Source organism: Oryx dammah, unplaced genomic scaffold, assembly GCF_014754425.2.
Source record: "Oryx dammah isolate SB20612 unplaced genomic scaffold, SCBI_Odam_1.1 HiC_scaffold_20, whole genome shotgun sequence".
Classification (NCBI taxonomy): domain Eukaryota; kingdom Metazoa; phylum Chordata; class Mammalia; order Artiodactyla; family Bovidae; genus Oryx; species Oryx dammah.
The window spans coordinates 13047496-13065045 of NW_024070204.1; the positions used below are offsets into that span (position 1 = coordinate 13047496).

Sequence of the window (17550 nt, forward strand, 5' to 3'; positions counted from 1 at the left end):
TTCGTGTTTCATGGCTGGGAACAAGCAGGACCAGCCAGCTTTTACCCTTTCACACCGAGCTTTCGAGAAGGGTGCCGTTTGTCACAATGATGATTTACCAGGTCACATGCACGCTGAGTCACACATACACCTACATATGCATTTTAATACATTCAAGCATATTGCATTTTATTGCCTTTTTTTTTTTTTTTTTTTTTTTTGCTTCACAGAACCTGCTTTTTAAACTAATTGCTGGTTTGTGGCAACTATTGGGCGCGTCTGTGGGAGCCATTCTGCCAGCGGCATTTGCTCACTTCATGTCTGTGTGTCACATTTTGTTGATTCTTGCAATTTTCAAACCCTCTGCCAGCAAAAAGTTTATGACTGACTTGAAGATTCAGATGATGGTTAGCATTTTTTTAGCTGTAAAGTATTTTTTAGTTAAAGTATATGCAGTTTTTAGACCGTGCTATTGGACACTTGAACAGTCTAATTTTGGGGGAACCAAAAATTCATGTGACTAACTTTATTGTAGTATTTACTTTATGGTGGTGCTCTGAAACCAAACCCACAACACCTCTGAGGTTTGCCTCCACTTTATTTATTGAGTGGTACTTTTAGTCAATGGGAGTGAGTCAAACTAATATATTTGTCCACCAGGATTAGTTTTTAATTTCCTTTAAATTCTTCTTAAAGCCCTTCTTTCTTGGTTCTTGTCTATCAAGAAAATGGGTGAAAATAATTCAAACAGTGTGTCCTCCGAAGTCTGTGACATTTTAAGTGATAGTGACATTATGAGTCTATACAGTACTGATGCTAATCTTCAGCATGGGTCACCCAGGTTTTTTTGAGGGGGCACGCAGTACACCTGGAGAAAAATGATCCCTGGCAAAATTCAAGTTCGGGAACTATTTGATCGGTGAACCCGCGGGTTGGATCTCCTCCAACACCCCTACCCCCAGGGCAGAACCAGGGGGCACAGCTCCCAGAGGTCACTGAACTTGGCGTTCGGTTGGGCAGTGCCCATGCTGGTGGACCCAGTGGCACTGAGCGGGACCTCCAGAGGCTTTGAAAGTGAAAAATGAAAGTCACTCCGTCATGTACAACTCTTTGTGACCCCAGGGACTATACAGTCCATGGAATTCTCCAGGCCTGAATACTGGAGTGTGGGTAGCTTTTCCCTTCTCCAGGGGATCTTCCCAACCCCGGGATCGAACCCAGGTCTCCCGCATTGCAGGTGGATTCTTTACCATCTGAGCCACCAGGGAAACCCAAGCATACTGGAGTGGATAGCCCTGTTCCATTCTCCAGGGGATCTTCCCCACCCCAGGATCGAACCCAGGTCTCCCACGCTGCAGGCGGCTTCTTTACCAGGCCACCAGTCACATCGGCTTCTCTCTCTTACCCGCAGACTCGCTGTCCGTCTCCAGCAATGACGCCAGCCCGCCCGCCTCCGTGGCCTCCCTCCAGCCCCACATGGTGGGGGCTCAGAGCTCGCCGGGCCCCAAGCGCCCGGGCAACACGCTGCGCAAGTGGCTGACGAGCCCGGTGCGGCGGCTGAGCAGCGGCAAGGCCGACGGGCACGTGAAGAAGCTGGCGCACAAGCACAAGAAGAGCCGAGAGGTCCGCAAGAGTGCCGACGCCGGCTCGCAGAAGGACTCAGACGACAGCGCGGCCACTCCGCAGGACGAGACCGTGGAAGAGGTCAGGGCCTGCGGCGTCTCCCCTCCAAATCCTGGGCCCGGCGAATAACCCTCGTCCAGTTGTTTTCTGGGTGTTTCTGGAAAGGACCGGTGTCAGAGCCCCACAAAATGCATTCAGCAGCGTGCTGGGGTCGGGGACCCACGTGTGGCCTCTGATCAAGAGATCAGAGGACCGAGAGCCCCCTTCCCCAGGCATGGGGGCACCGCCTGCCTGCTCCAGGAGAAAGTGGTGCCCTGCTGCCCTAGCACCCCCCCACCTCCATCACAGGCAAAGCCTGGGGTGCCACCCCACCCCCCGGGATGCAGATGATCTAAGCAGTCTCTGGGTTAGTACTCAGCCATAGTAAATGAGGGATAGTCGCTCAGTCCTGTCTGACTCTTTGCAACCCCATGGACTGTAGCCTACCAGGCCCCTCTGTCCATGGAATTCTCCAGGCCAGAATACTGCAGTGGGTTGCCATTTCCTTCTCCATAGCCACAGCAGGGAAAGCACCAATTTTAGACTTGGAAGGACTGGAGAATGCCTGCATCCTCCCGTATTTCCACTACCAGACTTGCCCCTATATTCATGTATATTCATACCGACCTCTTATCCTGAGTAGAAAACATCCAATTACTTTGTTAAGCCAGTAGTAAACACTGGATTATTCCCATGTCATCAAATAGAGATGTATGTCGGCCAACAAGGAATTATTTTTAATTTCCTTTGGAGGGGAGGGACCTTAAAATTATACTGTAAGGAATGGAATTTTTTCATGATTCCCAAGATGGGTCTTCAGTAATGTGGTGTTAACGAGGGGCCCTCAGAGTTTTTAATGGGAATCCCCATCCCCCCAGTTCCCCAGGGACTCAGAAAGACAAAGGCAGAGAGAATCGGGGAGGAGGACAAGGTTGGTGTCGTTTAATTTATTTTGCAGACGTGTGGTTTCTGCTGCTTTTTTCCTCGGCCTGTTTTTGCCGTGCGTTTTCACTGGAGCGTATGATTCATTTATGTCTTCATCTGTCTGTTTAATATACTGGGTCCTCCTAATAGAAGAAGAAAACTGAAGTTTTTTATAAAAGTAAGACTGGGGGAAAATGAATGAACTATTTCATTCTTAAAATACACCTTGATGAATTGTATTTTTCTTTATGCTCTCATGATTTCAGGGGGTTTTATTTGAGCAAGAAGTAACAAAAAAGTGAAATACGAGACCAGAGAAAACGGAGGGTGATGGTTCACATTTTTGAACGTTTCTTTAAAATTGGCCTCTTGAAGATGAGACGTGTGCAGAGCCTAACGGTTGACATTGGCAGTCCCTTTGCAGACACTCCCGGCCCTTCCCTCGTCCAGCTGGCTGGCGACGGAGCTGGCGCACTTGCAGGAATCAGAGTTCCCATCAGGGTTGGAAGAGGCTTGTGCCTGGTTTCTGCTGTCAGTTTCCATCTCCCATTAACCCCCAAGGGCTCAGTTTCTATGCCCGGACACTGACACTCAGGGCCAGGTTCTCACGGGTGAATGTGGGTCTGCTTTCAGAGAGGCCGGAACGAGGGCCTGAGCAGCGGCACACTCTCCAAGTCCTCGTCCTCGGGCATGCAGAGCTGCGGAGAGGAAGAAGGGGAGGAGGGGGCCGACGCTGTGCCCCTGCCGCCACCCATGGCCATCCAGCAGCACAGCCTGCTCCAGCCAGACTCCCAGGACGACAAGGTAAGGGGGCCGCGGCCACTCCGAGTCAGGAGAGGGCCCAGTGGTTCACTCCTGTGCCCGAGCCTCAGGGCTGGACGTAGAGAGTGACCCGGGCTGTGAAAAGGCGTCTGGAACACGTGCTGGTTTTCCAGGCCAAATTCTACCCGCCTTCACCCCCAGAGCATAGATAACATAGGCTGTGCATTTAGACGAGGCTGTAGGAACACGCGCAGTCTCCCCTACACGTGCGCTTGCATAACTACCTTCAGTGCATTTTTAATGGATGTTTTCCTAATCGCTACCTTTCAAGTCATTTTAATTTTTCTCACTGTCCTGACCAGAGCCTCTGAGTGGACAGTCAGAGAAATCACTGCCCCGCCTGCGTGCGTGGTTATGTCCCAAACACACACGAGCCCATCTGGTTCTCTGTGTCAGGTGTCTCTGCACGCAGGTGTGGTTTTCAGATGAGACTATATGGCTCTCCAGGCCCTTTTTTCCAACACGGCCAACATCTGGATCAAACCGGAGTTTGTCAAAGCTCAGGAGTCAGTTCAAAGTCATGAGTCTCCTCTCTGGATGTATTCGGGCCACGTAAACCTTTATTTTTTGCTTTCTGGGTTTTCCTGAGTTCTTACAGAATCTAAAATTACCTTGTGCCTCCCAGCGGTAGAACCCTAAAATACCAAGAAGGAAACCTGGTAACTGGCTTGTACATCCTCTGGTGCAGCCCAGCCTGCTTCTCCAAACTGGCAGGTGTTGAAAACCACGCTATGAAGTCATTACTGGTGATTTTTTTTGGAGGGGGCGGGGGGGCGGCAGAAACCAAGTTTTCTGAGTAAAACAGACGTTTTCATCAGTCTTCCCCCGTCTTCACTTTTTTCCTTCCCTGACTCCCTCCTCCGTGCTGACACGGTCACCACTCACTGGGTGGCCCGTGGGTGCTGAGCCAGGCTCCGCCCAGCCCAGTGTTTGACAGCCCTGAGGCCAAGGGTGATCGGGTCAGTCTTAACCTCAGGCCCCTCCTCTTTAGAACTCTGCCGCCTCCTCCACCAGGGCTGTCAGCGCGCAGTAGGTCTTGGCAGAGAAAGGTAGCTTGGCTTTGAGTCCAGAGTCTGGGGGTCATCCAAGGCGCAGACCCCATGCTGCAGGGGGGCAAGGTGGCCTGAGATGAGAGAAGCTCACCTCTTACTGCCCAGAACAAACCCACCACCAGGCAGCAGGGCTCTGAGAGCTCCTCCATGGTTTCATAGCATTCTAGGCCATACCTTTCTGAAAGCAGAAAACTAAAATCGCGTAAATCTGAATGGCTAGCCAAACAGTGAGGTGCCAGGCCTGCTTGGCCTATTCACCAAACCAGGAGGGTGTTTTTCTCCATTTAAAGTGTGCATGGCACTGTATTGTTCTGAACTGCTAAGGTCACTTACTGGTTATTGTATGACCTCATTGGGTATTAGCCATAGAAGTTCTTCTTTTACAAAAATCGATAGTGATGTTCCCAGAGAGTATTATCTGGTGACTAATGTTCTGTTTTGTTCTGTTCTCTCTTTTTGTAAACTTTCACTGCAGCATTATGTTGACTTGTGTTCTGTGTCTGTTCTGGCTCAGTTTCCTTACCTCTCCATTTGAAATTTTTTCCCCCTCTTTTCTTCACCTCATCTTCCAGATTCCATTAGACCAAGCCAACATTTGTGTTACCAAGTGCATATCTGGCTCCACATTGTAGTTGCCTCGTTGTGAACGTATAGACCTGTGTGTGTCTGCTGTGAGCCATGCATCGTTAGGACAGCTAGCTGTGTGTCGCATGCATCTCTGCTGTCCTTAATATGAAGCAAGGTTCATATTACACCCCTCTTCTAGTTTCCAGTAAATTAACGGTGCGAGTAATCCGCAAACACAGCGTGTTTGCAAATTACTGAAACTTGAGCTCAGTAGCCCCTCCCCCAGACCCCTTACCTGTCCGCCCTGTACACCCCGACTCTAGCCGTAAATGGCATCCGATAGCTTGTGAGGCCACAGAGCTCCTGTCCTCTGCACTAATCACTGGGGAAATGGATGGCACAGAAAATGGTGAGCTTGTCCCCCTCCTCCCTGTCTGGCCAGTGCTCCCGGCTCCTTTGCTTTCCTTCCTTCCTTTCTTTGAACCCCATCCACACAGTAAAGCCATTTTTAGTATCCTGTTTTTGGTTCCCGATTCTTTGAAGGATTCATTCACTAGCCCTTAAGCCTGTCACTCTTCTGTTGATCTCCATCTTTCCCTCCTTAGCCAGTAGCCTAGCCAGCAGTTGCAAAAAAAAAAAAAAGTTAGAATCCTCCCCCATGCCCAGTCACCTCTTGGAGAAACATTCTGATGGGACATGGCTGCAGATTAAAACCAGACTCTGTCTGCTTTCCACATGTATCCCAGACAGGTCTTATTTAGTGTTTCATGTTAGAATATTGTAAATTTTAAAAGATGGCTTTAAATAAATGCAAACAAAGACAAACTCGTGGTCTTTTGGTCTGGAATTACTTTTAAAAAGAGGCTGAGCTTGCAGGAGAATTTTCCATCTGTCCAGTGACTAACACGAGGCATCCCCTCCCCCCTCTCTTTTTCTCAACTTCCTCTCTAGGCCTCTTCTCGGTTATTAGTCCGCCCCACCAGCTCCGAAACGCCGAGCGCAGCCGAACTTGTCAGTGCAATCGAGGAACTCGTGAAAAGCAAGATGGTAAGGTTTCCCAGGGGCTCAGGCCTCAGGGCTGGACGCGGTTCATGGAGCATCGGGGGGTTGGGGGGGGGTCACCTCGCAGGTGGGTCTCTAGTCTGCAGGATGGATCCTCAGGTTCAATAATTGGCTTGAAGACTCACAGAACTTAGCGAAGCCACGGTTGCAGTTCATTCCTGTGAAAGGATGGAAGTGAAGGTCAGCCAGGGAAGACGTGCAGGGACAGGTCCGGGAAGCTCACGTTCAGGCCACCCTTGTTCTCCCCCCACGGAGTTATGTGCCCAGTGCTAGCCTCTCCCAGCGTCGCACGGTGTGTGATGATACTGCAGGGTAACACCAACAAGGGACACCACCGCCCACCCCACGGCCCCAACCCCAGTCTCCAGCCTTGGTGGTCAGAGTTTTTATTTGGGCTCCATCACTTGCACAAGGTTGACCCCTCATGTGGCTCACCCTCATCCCCTGCTCCTCTGGAGATAGCACGTGACCCAAAGCCCCCACCAAAAGTCACTCAGTGAGTATAGATTGTATCTGAGGCCAGAACCCCCAGGTAGACAGCCTTCATCAGGCAGGACATTCCGGGGGCTTAGAGGGACCTTCCGGGAGCCACGGTCAGTCCTTTCCTGCCCCCACATGGTCTGCAGTGCTGGCATCGCCATAGCCAGTGTGGTCAGTTCCAGTCTCGTGGGTCGTTGGTATCGCAGGTGCCACTGGGGGTCTCGCTCTGCCTCCGTGACCGTTCTCTGGGGTCTGCAGGGCTTGTGTTGCTGTGTCAGTGTTTTATTCTCTTAGTGACCCCACGCTCCTAGTGGGTCAGCGTGACTTCATTTAATACAAGCCCCAAGTCAGATGTTGATTCTTTGAGGTTAGGTATGCGTTGTTTCTGACTGATTCAAATCACTAGATTTCTATTTCTTAAGTTTTCCTGTGAAATAAAAAAACCAGTAATGGTAACAGCTTTTTAGACTAGTATACCTACTACCTTACTACATCTTTTAAAAGTCACCGCTCCTAAAATAAAAGCCCGCAGCCTCTCCCACACTCCATTCTCCAGAGTAACCACTGTGGGACAGTTTGACATGCTTCCCTCCCAACATTTTCTCTGTGACTCCCCTTGACAGCTCTATGAGTGGGGCACACACTGCCATGTTCTCAGTTTACAGATGAGAAAACCAAGGCACACAGAGTGTGTAAAAACTTGACCAGCTGATAAGGGACAGAGGTTTACTATAATTTATTTAAGTAAATTCATTATATATATGTGTGTGTGTGTGTGTGTGTGTGTGTGTGTGTGTGTGTAGAGAGAGATTTATCATTTTAAATTTTCATTTCTGTTAATTGTTCAGTCGCACAGTTGTGTCCGACTCTTTGCGACCCCATAGACTACAGCATTTATTTTTGCATAAATATTCATGCTAATTACATGTGTGATTATAATTACATGTAAATATACTTATAGGGTAAATTTTTAGCACTGGAATTGCTGGATAAAAGGAAATACAGTAGACCTTTAAATAGCCTGAGTTTGGATTTCACAGGTCCACTTATAGATCTTCTTCAACAATGAATACTAGAGACTGCATAGTGTGCAGTGGGTTAATCCGCAGACGTGGAACCGCAGATACTGAGGGACCCCGTACAGAGGGCCAGCATCCCAACCCTGCATTGTTCACGGGCTAGCTGTACTTTTCTAAAGTTAGGAATTTATCTTCCAAAGCTAGTACTAACTCGGTACTATGTTCATACATATATATATATATAAAACACTCCAGTGTCTTCTCCCACCCACCCCTAAGCAGCTGCTGATGAGGCTGGTTGCTTCAGTCAAATGGGAATTACATCCAGAATCCAGACTGACAGGTATTGGCCCCCACCCCTAGCCAGGTGGTGGTGGGCTTTGAGGTTAGACAGGCCATTAGACAGAAAGGCTACAAGGACTTGGTAGATAAGTCAAGAACTTAACTCCACTTGGTCAGAAATTTGGGATCGTGTCAGTCAGTATGAATGGAGCTTAGCCACATCCTGGCTGTCTGTTTGAGAAACAAGTTGATTAATGGTCTAAAAAGATACTCAAATAATACTGAATTGAGTTTTCAGGCATCCTTAAACATTTTAGAAACAGCCATTTATACACATCAGTTATAGGGTCATTAAAGTCATGCTTGTCTAATAGTTGAAATTGTTCTCCCAAGGAATGTTATGAGACAGCACTCTGTCAACCTGCTATTCATTGTTCTGCAGCTGTTTGAAAGGATTCCATTGTGAGTGGGTTGAGGTTGACATGTCATAAATTCAGATGAAGAGAGGTTCTGTGCGTGTCTCTCAGCTCATAGTGGTTTATTCCCCCTTTTTAGTTTTGAAGAATTAAACTCTCTCCATTGAAATTGAATTATTTCTACTATTCACAATTCTTCTGAAGTGAACGGGCATAAAGCTGTTGGCAGGGTGGAAAGGGCGTGAGTTTGAAAGCAGAGATGTAGGTTCAGATTCTCCTACTGTCTGCTTCCGCCTCTCAGCTGGAAGGTGGGGTTCGTAAACCCAGTGCTATTTGATAAGCTCCAGCCGAGCTCCCTCCACCCAGGCACTCAACTTGTGCCTTCCCTCCCCATTGGAGAACCACATTTATGCTTTTTATGGTGGACTCACTGCTCGTTCATTCTGCATGGAATGTAATCTAGACTCCGCCCTCTTCTGGCTCAAGGGAAGCATGGCTCTGCCTTGGTGTCCTGTGACTAATCCTCAAAAGAGAGCTGCTTCTGCTGATAACACTGCTGGTGAATCATCTGAACATCCTTCCCTCCCACCGTCTGCTCCCCATGACGCTGAGTTACTCCTGCACAGCTCACGGGCGCCACGGCTCATGGGCTCCATGTCACCCCCCTCATTTGCTTTCCTGCGGGCGATCTCTTAGGCTGTCGTGACTTTGTAATCAGATTGAAACACTGAATTGTTAGTCCTCCAAAGCTGTGTGTGCAGTGGACTGGGGAGGTGATGGGAGAAGGTGTCCTGCTGTTGTACCATCTGTTCAAGGAGCTGGCTATCCTCACCCTGCAAGCCCTTCCCTGAAATTCACTTCTCCCTCCACCTCCACGTTCCTGATCAGGGAAGCGGGGGCGGTGCGGGGGGGGGGGGGCTGGCAGGGGTGACGGCAGCCAACAGCCACAGGGATTGTACCTGACTTGGGGCTTTCTTCTCTTCGTTGATCTGAATATAAAGAGAAACCAAAGAAAGAATACGAATAAGTGAAACAAACATCTAACTCAAGATAATAGAACAGTACAATTTGTTTTTGGAAGAAAGCAGAAAGACTGAATTCACAGAGCTAAAAACAGAAATTAATGAGTTGGAAAACAGAAAAAGGGAATAATAAATAACACCAAAGATTTGTTTTTTCAAAGCATACTGACTTCAGGTAATCTTTGCCAAAAAACAAAAAAACAAGATTCACAAAATAAGAATCTATGAAGAAAAGATCGGCAAGAATTGAAATAATCATGACACGCTACCTCATTCACCTCTTTGAAAGTAAATTTGAAAACCTAGGATGAAATGGGCAGTTTCTTAAGAAAATACAGTTTACCGATATTAACCTCAGAGAAGTCGCGGGTGCTTCTGCTCAGTCGCCTCCCGCTCTTTGTGACCTCATGGGCCGCCAGGCCCCTCTGCCCATGGGATTCTCCAGGCAGGAATACTGGAGTGGGTTGCCGTTTCCTTCTCCAGGGAATCTCCCCAACCCAGGGATCACACCTGCGTCTCTTGGATCTCCTGCAGTAGGTGGGCAGGTTATTTACCACTGAGGCACCCGGGAAGCCCTCTGAAGAGTTAGGTCTACATAGATAATCTCTTTTCATTTAAGGAATAGGGAAAGTTGATAAGAACCTACCCACAAAAACCCACTGAACCCAGAGACCTTCACAAATAATTCATCCAAATCAGATTTCTGTTCTGGGACAGCGCTCGTGCCATTTTACTCGAGCACGGTTGCCAGAAGGGGCCGCTGGGTGGCTGGGAGTGGACAGCACAAATGTGTCCACAACCTCTGGGGCGTCTCCATGCTCCATGGATGCAGCTGCCGGTTCCAGAGGGGCCCTCACAGATGTCCATGAAGTCCGGTGCCTCCTCACCCCTCTTCTGTGTGCAGGGCCCTCTGCAACTTTTCTTTCCTGTCTCTCTCCTCACCGTTGAAGTGACCGTCATTAAATCTAACGCACTTCAGCTGTTTCCTTGCACATCTGGGCAGCAGACAGCACTGCTCCTCCCTCCGCGCGTCCTCCCACCTCCTGTCCGAGATCAGCCTCTGGGACCCGCATGCGTGGACCCAGCCCTGCTCTGCACATGTGCTTCCAGTCAAGGTCAAGAGCTGTTTACTTAAAAATAAGAATGCTATTTCCTCACCAAGCCCTGTTCCTTAACTGTTTTTTCATTTACTGAGAGCAGGAGTTGGTGTGTGTGCACAGCTCCATGGGTTTGATGAACAAGATTGCAGGAACAGACTTGGTGTCCTCAAAGCTGGGCTTAGTGATGACACCAGCTTCAGCCTGTCACTCTTATGGAGAAACAGGACAAGTATTAGAGGTTTTAATTTGGTAGGAAATATTAAGTGTTCTTGTAAATTCCATCAGGCTTTTTGTTTGAAGAGAAGTGTGTCACACTTTCCCCAGTTACATTGCTTACATACCTCTTGATCACCTATGTGTCCAGCTGTGTCACTGTGGGAGTTTTAGAAGAACTGTCATCTGTTGGCAAATGATGTGAACTGACAAATGATTAATCTCCAAAATGTACAAACAGCTCATTCAGCTCAATATCAAAAAATGAGTAGAAGACCTAGATAGACATTTCTCCAAAGAAGACATACAGATGGGCCACAGGCACATGAAAAGATGCTCAGCCTTGCTGATCATTCAGTTCAGTTCATTCGCTCAGTTGTGTCTGACTCTTTGTGACTCCATGAATCGCAGCATGCCAGGTCTCCCTGTCCATCACCATCTCCCAGAGTTCACTCAGACTCATGTGCATAGAGTCGGTGATGCCATCCAGCCATCTCATCCTCTGTCGTCCCCTTTTCCTCCTGCCCCCAGTCCCTCCCAGCATCAGAGTCTTTTCCAATGAGTCAGCTCTTTGCATGAAGTGGCCAAAGTACTGGAGTTTCAGCTTTACATCATTCCTTCCAAAGAACACCCAGGGTTGATTGCCTTTAGAATGGACTGGTTGGATCTCCTTGCAGTCCAAGGGACTCTCAAGAGCCTTCTCCAACACCACAGTTCAAAAGCATCAATTCTTCGGTGCTCAGCTTTCTTCACAGTCCAACTCTCGCATCCATACATGATCACTGGAAAAACCGTAGCCTTGACTAGATGGACCTTTGTTGGCAAAGTAATGTCTCTGCTTTTGAATATGCTATCTAGGTTGGTCATAACTTTTCTTCCAAGGAGTAAGCGTCTTTTAATTTCATGGCTGCAGTCACCATCTGCAGTGGTTTTGGAGCCCCCAAAATAAAGTCTGACACTGTTTCCACTGTTTCCCCATCTATTTCCCATGAAGTGATGGGCCCAGATGCCATGATCTTCGTTTTCTGAATGTTGAGCTTTAAGCCAACTTTTTCACACTCCTCTTGCACTTTCATCAAGAGGCTTTTTAGTTCCTCTTCACTTTCTGCCGTAAGGGTGGTGTCATCTGCATATCTGAGTTTATTGATATTTCTCCCAGCAATCTTGATTCCAGCTTGTGCTTCTTCCAGCCCAGCGTTTCTCATGATGTACTCTGCATGTAAGTTAAATAAGCAGGGTGACAATATACACCCTTGACTCTTCTTCCTATTTGTAACCAGTCTGTTGTTCCATGTCCAGTTCTAACTGTTGCTTCCTGACCTGCATATAGGTTTCTCAAGAGGCAGGTCAGGTGGTCTGGTATTCCCATCTCTTTCAGTGGAAATCAAAACTACACTGAGGTGTGACCTCACCCCATTCAGAACGACCATCATCGAAAAGTCAACAAATACTGAACGCTGGAGAAGGTGTGGAGAAAAGGGAACCTTGCTACACTATTGGTGGGAATGTAATTTGGTACAGCCACTATGGAGAAGAGTATGGAGGTTTTTTAAAAAACTAAAAATAGAGCTACCATATGATCCAGCAGTCTAGCTCCTGGGCATGTATCCAACAAAGATGAAAGCTCTTAATTCAAAAAGATACATGCACTCTAATGTTCATAGCAACATTATTTACAATAGCCAAGACATAAAAGCAACCCAAGTGTCCATTGACAGATGAATAGATAAAGAAGATATATACACACACACACATATATGTGGGTGTGGGTGGGTATGTATACCACCCACACACACACACTCACGATGGACTATTCTCAGCCATTGAAAATGAATGAAATGCTGTTTGCAGCAACATGGATGGCCCTGCAGATTGTCATACAGAGTGAGGTAAGTCAGAGAAACAGATATCATAGGACAGCACTTAGGTATGGAGCCTGATACAAATGAACATATTTACAAAACAAAGAGACTATCAGACATGGAAAACAAGTTTATGATTACCAAAGGGGGAAGGTGAGAGAGGGATAAATTAGGAGTTTGGGATTAACAGATACACACTACTGTATATAAAACAGATAAACAACGAGGACCTATTGTATAGCACAGGAAACTATATTCAGTATCTTGTGATAACCTATAGTGGGAAAGAGTCTGAAAAATGGTATACATATATCCTTTTTCAGACTCTTACATATATATGGATATGTAAAACACATATATATATGTATTACTGAATCACTTTGCTGGATACCTGAAACTAACACAACAGTAAATCATGTATATTTCAATTTTAAAAAAAGGAACTGTCACCTGTACCCCCTAGAAACTTTGTGAATTCTGATTAAGAAAGAAAATTAATACATACCAATAAGAAAGTAAACATTTGCTGATCCTGGCCACACTAACCCAGGGGAAAAAGTCATCAGTAGTCATTTCACAGATTTATTCGAGGTTCTCAAGTGGATCTGACGATGAAAACGCTCACCTGCAGGAACTAAAATCCAGGGAGGGAAAGAGCTGTGAACAAGTAGCCACATGAGTTATGTGCATGGGAGTATGAGTCAAGGCTTCATGGATAGTCAAGAAACAAACAAATCGTTTCTTTAAATCAAAATACAGGTTTGCTGATGCTGCTGCATAGTCGCCAGCACGGAGCATGGGCAGTGTGTCGGGGTGTGCCAGCCCAAACGGAGTTGACTGCACACGCTTCTGAAATGGTTGTGCTTTCATGGGGCAGGAATGTAACTGAACAGAAAATGACCAGATTTGAAATGGGTGCAGTCTGTGATGTGAACCAAATGTTTTGTTCCTAATTATTTGGTAACCATGAACAGAATATCTTAATGGACAGAAATTCACTGCACTTTGCATTCTGACTTCCCTCTTACTCAGTCTTTAGATGAATGCTGGGGCTTGTGTTGTTAAACACTGGTGATTTCACACCCATAGGTTCTGCGGTGTCACAGGCCAGGCCTGCTGTGTATTCTGACGTAGGAGACCTGGTCCTAATTTCAGCCTCCTGGGCTGTGTAGGCGGGAGGCATGACTGTTGCTCTGATTTCTTCCAGGCTCTGGAGGATCGTCCCAGCTCGCTCCTCGTAGACCAGGGGGACAGCAGCAGCCCCTCCTTCAACCCTTCAGACAACTCCCTGTTGTCCTCCTCCTCGCCCATTGATGAGATGGAAGAGAGGAAGTCCAGCTCTTTAAAGAGACGCCAGTAAGACCCCAGTGTTCTAGTCGTCAGCGCTCGGGGGCTCCCCTGCTGGCCCTGCTGTCTTCAGAGCTGTGGCCCGGCTTCCTCTCTGAGTTGGGAGAGGAGACCCAGTGTCTCTTTGCTGAGCAGTTACATGAGCGTGCCTTGCTAAGTTGCTTCAGTCGTGTCGGACTCTTTGTGACCCCATGGACGGTAGCCCACCAGGCTCCTCTGTCCATGGGATTCTCCAGGCAAGAATTCTGGCGTGGGTTGTCGTGCCCTCCTCCAGGGGATGTCCCCAGCCCAGGGATCAAACCTGAGCCTCTTGGGAGTCTTCTGCTTTTGTCAGGCGGGTTCTTTACCATGTGGGCCACATGTACATGTGTTTGCAAAGTGTTCAGAACCCCAAGAGGGTGCAGTGAGGCATAGCTGCAGTTTTCATTCTTTTATTTCTGATTGTACTTTATTTGGAAACAAGAGTGGTACGGGAATCTCTTCTGTCGCTTCTGGTGAGAAACTGCTGTACCTTCCACTGTGTACATGCACGTGCGCTCTGTTGCTCAGTCGTGTCCCACTCTCTACGGCCTCACAGACGGTAGCCCGCTGGGCTTCTCTGTCCATGGGATGTCCCAGGCAAGAATACTGAAGTGGATTGCCGTTTCCTCCTCCAGGGGATCTTCCTGACCCAGGGATTGAACCCGCTTCTCTTGTGTCTCCTGCATTGGCAGGCGGATTCGTTGACTGCGCCACTTGGGCAGCCCCGTTACACACACAGTAGTAAAGAAGAAAGAAGGCAACATAGAATTAAATGCAGTCCCAGGAACGTGAAACATACCTTCATGGTAGAGTTTTTCAGTTTCAGTTAAAAAGTCCTGAAAGATATTACAAAAGGTTTAAAACTATATTTGGAGAAGAGGAAGAAATTCCCCAGCTGCATGAACACAGAGACTTGGTTTGATTGATCCTGTATCCCAGCATCTAGAGTGACTTCAGGTGCATAGGAGGTGCTGGTTGAATGAACAAACAAACCAATCAGCCAGTTAACTTTTACAGGTCAATTGAGGTGGTTTGCCATAACTAATCAAGTGATTGTCTTCTGTTATCTAAGTGGCTTTAAACGATTACTGATCCTTACTGAAAGGAACATTTCTGAATGATGTGTTCAGACTCGAGGCTTTAAACATCTGAGTTAAATTTCTTTTGTATATCCAGGAAAGCTTAAAATGATTCAAGCGTTAAAACACAAAGAAGCAGAAGACCGGCTTCCTTTAATGTCTTGGCTTTATAGCAGAGTTATGTCTTAGCTTCTCTTAGTCATCGTCCACACGGTCAGAGTCTGGTGACAGGAGTGCACCCCAAATGTGAGGTCCTCTGTGCCCTCTGCAGTTCCTGTGGGTCACCCGTGTGAACCTGTAAGTGGTCGGGGACCCAAAGCACAAGTTTGTTAGGTTACTTCACAGCCCCTGCGGAATCTGACCTGATGAAAGAAAAAGTGTGAAAGAGTTTCATCGGAAAATTCCTTAGATTGCGGATTGTAAACACTTTTTTCCCTCCCTTTTTTCAGCTACGTTTTACAAGAATTGGTGGAGACAGAGCGTGACTACGTGCGGGACCTTGGCTGTGTGGTGGAGGTATGTGCTTTCAGAGATAGATAGCCTGTATCAGCCAGCTCTGAGGCTTGTCAGAAGGGTGTTCGTTTGGACAGTCGAATGCTGGTAGCTTCTCAAAAGCCTTGAAAACAAAAACACAGTAAAACAACCAACAAAATATTTCTGAAAAATAAAATTTAGCCAAATATCTTAATAACTTTTAAAGACTTCTCTTTTGAACAGTGCATCTTGACAGAGTCTCCTTTTTTAATATAGTTTAAGTTTGTAAATGTTATCTCCAAAAAATGAATTTCTGGTATGGAAATCTGGCCTTTGATTATTTTATAAGTGTGGGCATCACCACAGAAATGAGGACATCTTTGGTTGAAAAGTCACTGTGACCAGCTCTGGATTCAGTTACGTCCTGAATCGCCCCTGGGTTTGGAGCTTGGTCAGTAGCTGCCACCCCACGCCATTTGCTTGTAGTTTTCACAGAATGAATATGTCACCAGTTTCACTGACCAGAAGTTACTCTGAATTGTAACCATAGCAAAGCCACTGCCTTTCATCCAAAATCAAGGGTCATCTCTGGCCTTGTCCCTACATTAGCTTCAGAGCATCATCATGTTAGTAAACTCAACTCATCAAAAAGCTGTTTTTGTAACATAAAACTTTATCATTTATTCTTTCAGCTTTGCAGATATGTACAAGGCAGTACTTTTTGGGTGGACATTCCATGAAAAGTAATAGCTACTACAGTTAATTGCATAACATAAAAGATTAAACATGTATGACATATCTGTCATCGTTACCAACAGTAACTTCAGAGCTTCTTGTATACGTTGAATCCCATCCGAGTTATATAGAAATTTTAAACCACATTTTAGCAACATAGTTACCAGCTGGTGTTAGAAATCAATTTGTGGAAAGTATATTATTAAATCCTTATTTAACAAATTATGTAGATAATCCAAAAAGAAAAGAAAATCTGTTTCTATCAGATCAGTACTGAGAAGAGAGGAAATATGCTTCATGCCAAATATTTAATATTTACAAGCTGGCAAGATGATTTTTTTTTATGAAATCATTTACATTTATTTAAACTTTCCAGTTCCTCAGAAGAGTTGATCTTTGAGTGCTAAACAGTTCAGGGAGAGAAAGTCATGGCAGTGAATGTGACTATATTTTCACAGGCCAGTTAAGGACATATTTCTCAAAAGGTTTTTGTTCTTAAATAAACAATTGGTTTAGAAGACAGTACCTATGTCTGTTTTGTCCTCTGTGACTCTCAGTAAACCGCTACTTAATTCAGACATGTTCAATGAAATAATCTTATCTTTAAATATTTACTTTTAGGGCTACATGGCACTTATGAAAGAAGATGGTGTTCCTGACGACATGAAAGGCAAAGACAAGATTGTGTTTGGCAACATCCATCAGATTTACGACTGGCACAGAGAGTACGTACAGTACACACCATGCTCGACCGTGGGCAGGGTGTCATCACCCGCCGAACTGCATCACAGTCTTGTCGGGCGGGTGGGAGAAGACATTTGCTGATTCATTTCATTTCACTGCCTGTATAGCCTTGTGCAGGCAGCTGGTACAGAGGAAATACTGCTTTGCTGAGGAGCTTTCTGGTTGCGTTTCGTGGCACGAGGAAGTCCCTTACCTTCATGCGCAGTCCATCCAGGAGCCCAGGGCGTGGGGGGAAGGTGGGGCTGGAGGCCTGCGTACAGAGTCTGACCATCTGGGTTCATAGTCTAGTCCTGACCCTGAGCTGTCTGCCTCCATCCTTCATTTGGGTCACTGTGTTACCCTCCTCGTGGGGTTTTTATGGAGTGACTGAGTTAATACACACACATAAAGCACTTCGAACAACACCTACATAGAGAAAGCCTTGATGAGTGTTTATAGTTAAAATTGCAGCCACCTCTGTAATAAATACAAATTACTATGAGTTATTTTTCAAGTCAGCATTCATGGGGAAAGTAGGCATGACTGCCCGTGAAATTCAAATTTGATTCCATACCTTGCCACACCTGTCCTGATCTGTAGTGAAACTAACTTTTTAAAGGGATATTTGGTGCCATTATCTAATCCTCTGGTCCCAAGGCTGGTTCTTAAGCTATGACAGAAAAGGGGAAACAGCACCAAGCTGCTGGGA

The 17550-nt window shown here is 46.5% G+C and overlaps 1 protein-coding gene across 2 annotated transcripts in view; it reads left to right on the forward strand.

The window, feature by feature from the left end:
- The window catches only part of LOC120879289 (triple functional domain protein), a 151105-nt gene that overhangs the window by 103628 nt on the left and 29927 nt on the right, over positions 1-17550 (forward strand). The window contains exons 23-28 of one of the 2 annotated variants that reach the window (XM_040262248.1): positions 1391-1683; positions 3199-3369; positions 5958-6053; positions 13670-13818; positions 15359-15425; positions 16740-16843. In XM_040262248.1, coding sequence (XP_040118182.1) covers positions 1391-1683; positions 3199-3369; positions 5958-6053; positions 13670-13818; positions 15359-15425; positions 16740-16843 — 880 coding nt within the window. The other variant, XM_040262249.1, reaches the window with a different exon arrangement.